The sequence below is a fragment of the Brassica napus genome, chromosome C5, assembly GCF_020379485.1.
Source record: "Brassica napus cultivar Da-Ae chromosome C5, Da-Ae, whole genome shotgun sequence".
Taxonomy (NCBI): Eukaryota; Viridiplantae; Streptophyta; class Magnoliopsida; order Brassicales; family Brassicaceae; genus Brassica; species Brassica napus.
This window is the reverse complement of record NC_063448.1, coordinates 52,219,144-52,228,371: the sequence shown is the minus strand read 5'-3', so window position 1 is coordinate 52,228,371 and position 9,228 is coordinate 52,219,144. Positions and strand designations below refer to the sequence as shown.

Below are 9,228 nucleotides of genomic sequence, written 5' to 3'. Positions count from 1 at the left end.
ATTTTCCCAGTATTAATTATTTATCATGGGCCATATGGCCCTCATACGATCCTAAAAGATGTCCAGCCCAATACACATTTCTATATAGTACGTCCAATAAACCAACCCAAACAAAAATGAAATCTGAATAACTCGGTGTTAACTTCTCCAACAAACAGAACCGAACTGTAAACTAAAATCAGAAAATGTAGTAAAACAAGACAATAAAATCTGTATGTTTATATATCTATTCATAAACATAAGGAGTTTTTTATATATAAGGAATTACACCGTCATAGAATAATGGAAAGACTAGAAAAAGAAAATACAAAATATGGAAAGAGTATAAAACATAAACTAATAAGGAAAAAGAGAAAAAGGAAACTAGGGTTTCTCTCTCTCCAGCCACCAGCTCTCTCTCTCTAGGGCGAAGCCGTCTCTCTCTCTCTCTAGGTATGGGCCGGTTATGGACTGGGCCGGTTATGGACCGGGCCGGTTATGGACATCCACAATATGATTTATAACACTCCCCCTTGGATGCCATAACCGTACAGAGTTTGTAATACGCTTTAACTGTTGTCTCATTAAAACCTTACCAGGAAAACCCAGTGGGACAAAACCATGGTGAAGGAAAAAGAGTACAACACGTATTACTTTCTATGTTCTGAACATCACTGAAGGTCTTTTAGCCTACGCATCCCAATCTGATGCGTGAGCTTACTGAACGTGCAGGTAGGAAGTGATTTGGTGAACAGGTCGGCTGAGTTGTCACTGGAACGCACTTGGATGACTTGGACCTTGCCGGCTTTCTGAAGCTCGTGCGTGAAGAAGAACTTAGGCAGTATGTGCTTCGTCCGGTCTCATTTGATGTAGCCATCTTTAAGCTGAGCAATGCAAGCTGCATTGTCCTCATACATCACGGTTGGTGCGTCCTTGCCTTCGGTCATCCCACAATCAACTCGGATATGGTTGATCATGGACCGTAACCACACAGACTCGCGGCTGGCCTCGTGAATAGCCAAGATTTCCGAATGGTTTGATGAAGTGGCCGCGATTGTCTGCTTCATGGAACACCATGAGATGACCGTACCACCATGAGTAAAGACGTAGCCGGTCTGTGATCGAGCATTGTGAGGATCCGAGAGATAACCTGCATCAGCAAAGCCAACTAATCCTTCTTTGTTATGGTTAGTATAAAATAAATCCAAGTCTTTCGTTCCTTGCAGGTAACGAAGAATATGTTTAATCCCGTCCCAGTGCCTTTGGGTTGGACAAGAGCTAAATCTAGACAATAGATTCACGGCAAAACATATATATGGTCGTGTGTGACTAGCCAGATACATCAAAGCTCCTATGGCACTGAGATATGGCACTTCGGGACCAAAGGTATCTTCATCGTCCATCTTAGGACGGAAGGGATCAGTGTCCAGGCCGAGAGACCTCACGACCATGGGGCTAGATAAGGGGTGAGACTCGGCCATGTTAAATCTCTTGAGTATTTTTTCTGTATATGCCATTTGATGCACAAGGATTTCATCTCTTATGTACTCAAGCTGTAATCCCAAACAGAATTTCATTTTTCCTAGATCTTTCATCTCGAATTCTTTCTTAAGATATTCAACTGTTTGGGAAATCTTTCCAGAGGTTCCTAGGATATTCAAATCATCAACATACACTGCTATGATTACAAAGCCCTGGCCGAATTTCTTTATAAAGATACAAGGGCTGATCGGATCATTCTTATATCCCTCTTTCACTAAGTACTCACTTAGTCTATTGTACCACATTCGGCCTGATTTTTTCAATCCATAAAGTGATTTATTCAACTTTATACAGTGTTGTTCTCGAGTACTCGATTTGTTTTTCAACTCTATACCCTCTGGTACTTTCATATAAATTTCATTATCCAGTGGCCCATATAAGTATGCAGTTACAACATCCATTAACTGCAAGTTTAATTTTTCTCTTATAGCCAGACTTATCAGGAATCTAAAAGTAGTAGCATCCACCACAGGGGAGTATCTCCTCATAATCTATTCTTGGCCTTTGTGAGAATCCCTGTGCAACAAGCCGTGTTTTATATCTAACGACGTTACCATGTTCGTTTTTCTTTCTCACAAAGACCCACTTTTGGCCGACTGGTTTAACATCATAAGGTGTCCGGACTATTGGTCTAAAGACATCTCTCTTCTTTAAAGAGTTTAACTCCACGTTTATAACTTCTTTCCATTTGATCCAATCTGATCGTTGAGTGCACTCATGAATAGACGTGGGTTCATGATCCTCATTATCATCCATGATTTCAAGTGCTACATTGCATGCAAATATATCATCAATGTCGACATTCTTTTTGTTCCATTGTATCCCAGACAAGACATAGTTTATTGAGATCTCATTATTATCAGAACCTTCAGTACCTTGAATCTTGGCGTCCCAAGAATCAGTATTAGATACATCAGGGCCGGCCGCATCTAAGCATTCATGATCGGCCACGATCGCTATTAGGGTTTTGGGATCGGCCGCGGTAAGTCCCAAGATTTAGGAACGGCCGCGGTCGTGTCTAGGGTTTTAACAACCTCGGTTTCAATCTCTGCACCTTTCTTAGTTTTCCGAGGGTTCTTATCTTTGGAACCTATTGGTATACCACGTTTCAAACGTTGTCTAAACTCTGTAGCAACTTGATTGTGTCTCTCTTGAACATCAATTCTTATTGGTGCATTAGCAGCTGGTATATATGACTTAGTCACTCTTTTCGGGTCATCAAAGGAATCTGGCGTTTGATCAGCTAACTTTTGTAAGTGTATAATCTTTTGGACTTCTAAATCACACTCTTGAGTCTGAGGATCTTGCCAAGATAAGGATGTTTGATTCCATGTAATTTCTTTTACCAGTTTACTGCTATCTCCCCCTAATGTTGGATGTTTGGATTCATCAAAGTGACAATCCGCATACCTGGCCTTAAATAAATCACCTGTAGTTGGCTCAAGGTATTTTATAATCGTGGGAGAATCATATCCAACATATATCCCCAACCTCCTTTGAGGTCCCATCTTTGTTCTCTGTGGTGGTGCAATTGGCACATAGCCGGCACAGCCAAATGTCTTAAGATGGGATATGTCTGGCTCATGACCCGTAAGCAATTGTAATGGGGAATATCTATGCTCACTAGACGGTCTTATACGAATCAGTTCGGCCGCGTGCAAGACCGCGTGTCCCCAAGCTGTAGCCGGAAGCTTAGACCTCATAAGCAATGGTCTAACTATTAGTTGAATTCGTTTTATGAATGGTTCAGCCAAGCCGTTATGTGTATGTACATGTGCCACAGAGTGTTCCACACTTACCCCCATAGACATACAATAATCATTAAACGCTTGGGACGTGAACTCACCAGCATTGGTCTCTATCATTCCGACCTTAGCATAGTAAAAGGCCAGTAGAGAGCGCATGTATAGACTCTAGGACTTTCTTATAGCCTTGGTCGATCTCTATGATCTGAAGGAACTCTTTTTTTCCTTCGCCCTTAGTCTCAATGTGAAAGCAAATCATTCGAATGTCTTTAAAGATCAATAGACTTCTCTTAGAGCTGGGTGAATACAATGCATCAGATATCTCTAGATGCGTACCCTCGACCAAACGAGTTTCGGCCTCGATCACCATGTCCATGCCATTTTCCACGACCACGGCCGTGTTGGCTATCACTCTGGACATGGTTCGACTCTTTCTTATCCTCTACGGCCGCATGTGCCTCAGGTAATGGGTTTGTTCCAGTAGGTCTCAATTCACTGTTTCTCATCAACAGTTCATTGTTTTGCTCAGCGAGCAAGAGACAAGAGATCATATTAGCATAAGTTGTGAAGCCCTTCTCTCGGTACTGTTGTTGTAGCAACACATTTCTTGTGTGGAAGGTGGAAAATATTTTCTCAAGCATATCCTTATTCGTTATATCCTCACCACACAGTTTCAATTTAGAAACTATCTTAAACAGGGCCGAGTTATACTCGTCCACAGACTTGAAGTCCTGGATTCTGAGATTCCTCCAATCATACATAGCCTTTGGAAATAACATTGTTCTCTGGTGATCATATCTCGTTTTCAACTCTGTCCAAAGGTCTAGAGGATTCTCAATAGTCAAATACTGATCTTTGAGACTCTCAATAAGATGATGGCGTATAATTAATATAGCTCCATATCTATTTTTCTCACTTGCATTATTGCCCTCGATGATACATTCACTGAGTCCCTTGGATTTCAGGATGATCCTAGCATCAAGTGCCCATTGCAAGTAATTATCTCCAGAGAGATTTAGGGCAGCAAAATCTAAGTTGTTGATTTTCGACATCTGAAATCATATATTTCATTCTTAGGATTTATAATGTTCTTATAATGCATACAAGACAATCAGATATATAATGCAAATTGGTCACACAACCAAACGAAGATGATGCATTTAGTTTATACGATTATGAATGCATGATATGCTAACAAGCCGCACGGCCAAACAATCCGAACATGCATAATGCAAGACAAGCCGCACGGCCAAGAGTATGAACAATCTTAGCAATCTGTTTCTATATGATCTTAATGCAATCGGTTATTCATCTTTAGCAAGAACGATTCTAAGTGATCATGAAACATCAATAAAACAATCAAGCAATGCATCAAGGGGTTTAGTTACTATCAACCTAACGATCATATTCAATGAGATTAATGCAATTAGGGTTTCAATATGAACAAGCCGGTCAGTTTCAAGTTTTAAACAAGATGAGAACTAATCAACTTAGGCGATTTATATCGCAAGATAACATTCAATTAGTTCATCAATTCAATCAACCAAATTAAAGTATGAGATTAATCAATCCTAGCAATCGGTTCTATGTGATGATAACCAGATTCAAAACATTCAATCATATAAACAATCAAATCAAATTTCGATTATGGTTTGCATGGTATGCATGCGGCTAGGCTTTAGGGAATTAGGGTTTCGATTTTAATCAAGCAATAAGATTCAATTTAGGTTATTAGGGATTGGATCTATTGCCTTAGGGTTTGGTTCTTAGGTTTTAGTTTTACCAAAACCTCAAGTCGGGTTGAATGGACCACCGAATAGAGAATAACGCGAGCTGATCGTTGCTGCCGGGTCGCGAACAGGTTGCTGTCTGTCGCGAACGGATTGAAGCTGAGACGAGTCGCGAACGGGAGCAAGCAGCTATCGGGTCGTGAACGTACTGGCTATCGAACGGTATCGGGTCACGTCGAGCAGGTTGAGATCGTGTCTCGCGAACAGGCTGAAGTCGCGAACTGAGTAGCGGACTGAGGTCGCGTGCTGAGATCGGGAACGCCTTGAGTATGGGGTTTTAGGTTCTTGATCAGATTAGGGTTCGTCGTCGGGTTTAGGGTTTATCACCGGGATGAGATTAGGGTTTTAGGGTTCGGACTTTAGCTTAGGGTTTAAAGCGTAATCGTGCTGATAACGTGTTGTAAAACAAGAGAATAGAATCTGTATGTTTATATATCTATTCATAAACATAAGGAGCCCTTTATATATAGGGAATTACACCGTCATAGAATAATGGAAAGACTAGAGAAAAGAAATACAAAATATGGAAAGAGTACAAATCATAAACTAATAAGAAAAATGGAAACTAGGGTTTCTCTCTCCAGCCACCGGCTCTCTCTCTCTAGGGCGCGACGAATGTAAGCTCTCTCTTACATGCGACATGATGATACCGTTACGGTATGTTTTGTTATAAGAGACAATATGGTATACACACACTTGATTTTTCCTACTGAATAAGAGAAGAACTCAATCATGAAGAAGTAAAAAAGAGTAGCTTGTGTTCTAAGACAGTTCACTTGTTGGTTGCGTAGACATGGCTCCTCCTTCGTCACAGGACCGTATCATTACACTATATTTAATTCTCATTCAATTATATTGGTCTAATAAATAACCCCATTATTTCCATTTTTGTCGCAGGGACATGTAATTACTCTATACAGTATTTAATTTTCATTTAATTTTGTTGGTCCGGTGAAGTGGTGAGTAATCTTCTTGTTTTTGTCCGCCAGTTAGATAATTTTAAATTGTTGCTTCTCAAAGGAGAAAAAAAAACAATTGTCGAAAGAGACACAACACGCATACAAACAATTTAATTTTCTGGAATCACAATTCAATTTGTTTTCTTGTTCTGTTATATCATAAATACACGTAAGTGAAATATTCAAACCTAATTCAATTTATTTTCAAACTAAATGTCTCTTATATATTAATTGAAGATCATTTAAAAAGTTATAATTGTACTAAAACAAGACCATGTTTAGGTGTCACTTAATTAAGATGTCATTTTAACTTACGTGGCAGCTTGAGAATCAATTAAAAAAATGTTGGTCTAAATCCAATTACTAGAAACATTATATTAACTCAAAATATAAGAAATGTGTATTCTTTCCTTAAATAAAAGCTACGGAATTACCTAATATGATTAACATATATATGACAATTAATGACTATGAATATTAAAGATTTGATAATAATTTTAAATACTTCTTCATTTTTTTTAATTTTATATTATTAAAAAAATAAACAATCACATTAACTATATAATAAAAGAAATTAGATTTTTATTTATATTTTATATTTTGAATTTTTTAAAATGACTTTAAATAACAAAAATGAGGAAACCTTATATGTTATATTTTAATTTTTTTAAAACGACTTTAAATTACAAAAATGAGGAAACCTTATATGTTATATTTTTCTTATATGTTAGCTTTTTTCTTATATGTTATATTTTTAATTTTTTAAAACGACTTTAAATTATTAAGTTTTTCTTAAGCATACGACTAAAAGCATTAAAATGACATGTATTAATTCGATGGTTGATCTGAAACCTTTCAAAATCATATAGAAGAAGATACATGTCAAATAATTCAACTGTGGAAATAATACTATTTATTTTTTTTAAGAATGTGTTTAGTAAAAAAAATAAAGTTTTTGTGTCATAATTTGTTTAATGTCAATTCTGGTCAATCCTTGATATATTAATTATAATTTAGTTCCACAAGTTTTAATAAAAATTGATCCGGTTCATCTAAAAAAAATTATATAATAACAACAAAGAACATTGTATATGTATAAATAAAATGATCAAATATATATAAAAAATAATCGATAATATATACAACAAAGTCGTCTAAAAAGATTCAAGTGATTATGGTTTAGTAACAACCGATCGATGTATTTTACGTATGTAAATTTTACATATTAGCATATGCATAATTTCTGGTCCAGCAATTAAATTATCTGAATTCATTTCAATAATGATCTTTTCTAAATACAATGTGATTATTTTGAAGATAGTAAAGAATTGAACGACGGGTATCAACTTCGAACTTTGAAATCTTTAGAATATTTTCGATAGTATTATTCAATACAAAAACGATTTGCATAGTAACTACAGATCCCAAAGTTACGTACGTATGTCGCTCTACCGGCCGGTCAAAATGTCAGAAACAAGCATGAAATTCAGATCAGCAAATTTGATATTAATATTACTGAGCTAACTATATATATACATGTGCATGTTTTTTTACTGAGCTAGTATTAAAACATTACTACTTTTACAAAAAAAAAAAAAAACTACTTTGAAATAGGTATTTGTATCGTCGTCAAAAAAAAAAAAGAAGGTATTTGTATCACTACATGTGCATGATATTTACATTTGTAGAAGAAGAAAAGATAGTTGCATAGATCAAGGCTTCATTATCTCCGCGTTGTTGTTGCTTTCACAACGTAGGACACGCAACTGATACATCTTCTACCAAATTAGCACCTAATACTTTTAAACGCCATTAGCATTTTTTGATAACAAAATTAACTGATATCATTGATACTTGTATATTATTACAAAAATATTTCTATTAATGAAAATGAAATTCTGCAGTTAACTTTACTGTAGCTTGTTCAACTGATTGTAAATTTCGAAAGGGACCATTATTGATAATAGCTTATAAAACATATATTTGAAAAAAAAAATGGCGTCTACGGCTTCAATGTATGTGAACTATAGCAGAATCATTGCATTTAATTTCCCTTAGTCGGTTGCATAAATGCAGTGGTTTCATACTTAAACGTCGATGTACCACCTATAGGCTCATTAAGCTAACATGATATCACAGATTCACAGTAAGTAACTTAATACAGTACGTGGATAAAACAGTTTTATCTACTTGGACATATAGTGAAATTACAAAACTTTTCCACGCATGACGCTGGATCATAAATAACTCGATCTTGTCTCTTAGAAATGACATAAATATCCCAATTATTATTAGAAAACTTGGCAATTGGAATTAAATTTCATTTATTACGGAATTTACAACAACGACCCCTCCATGCGGAATTAATATGCGGCTACAGAAAATTATCCATCCATTTTGAAAATTAAAAATACTTATAATAAGGTTTTTAATTTATACTATATGAGAGTTCACAATATTTCCAGTAAAACTGTAGAAAATGTAAATCTTGAACTAAAGGCTCATCTTCGCGCACAATAAAGATAACGTCTCCGCCGTTTAGCCGTCGTTGACGTGTCACTATAGACAGAGGAGAAGAAACGGTCAATCTCTTCCTTGTTCATGATAATCTCAGGAGTTGACACTAAGAGCTTCCTCTTACACGATCTGATCATCAGAGCCGCTGTTGGCGACGGTTTTGAAGGCAGTGCACGAGGTTTTCTCGGCGGGGGAGGTGGAGAATCGTGGACAGAAGGAATCTTGTGTTCTTGAGATGTGGGTGTGCTGCAGCTAAAGACCTCGTCGTTATCACCATCGCCGTCTTTGTTGTCTTTAGAGGTTTTAGATGGGATCTTGATGGTTGCTGGGAAGTTGAATTGGGACAGATCTTGAAATAACTCAAGATCATCCATGTCTGTAAATGTGTGCTTATGTTTGGAAAACCTTTTTTGTGTGGATGTAGAAAACTTGTTGGATGTAGAGGGGCTTGTTATATGTGTTTGTGTCTTTGCATACATGTATATGCACACATGCGTGAAGTTAGAATGTCGCATTTAGAAATGAGAGTTACTTTTTGACATGATTGTGGAAAAAAAAAAAGAATGGAGATAAGAAATGTAAATATATATATAGGAAGGAGAATGAAAGTAATTTCCGAATTTGGAAAAATATAGTATTACTAGGGAAGGGATGATGATAAATTACTTGTATAGTTGTTTTTTTTTAACGACATAT

At 36.5% G+C, this 9,228-nt stretch overlaps 1 protein-coding gene across 1 annotated transcript; it reads right to left on the bottom strand.

Moving 5' to 3' along the window:
• Positions 1 to 8,322: 8,322 nt before the first annotated feature.
• LOC106452688 (cyclin-dependent protein kinase inhibitor SMR1-like) lies at positions 8,323 to 9,228 on the bottom strand. The gene has a single exon (XM_013894859.3). The coding sequence runs from the start codon at positions 9,045 to 9,047 to the stop codon at positions 8,517 to 8,519; it is 531 nt and encodes a 176-aa protein (XP_013750313.3). The 5' UTR covers positions 9,048 to 9,228; the 3' UTR covers positions 8,323 to 8,516.

Bases quoted from the DNA above. Each gene is read 5' to 3' on its own strand.
- LOC106452688 (XM_013894859.3), bottom strand. From the start codon at position 9,047: ATGCGACATTCTAACTTCACGCATGTGTGCATATACATGTATGCAAAG.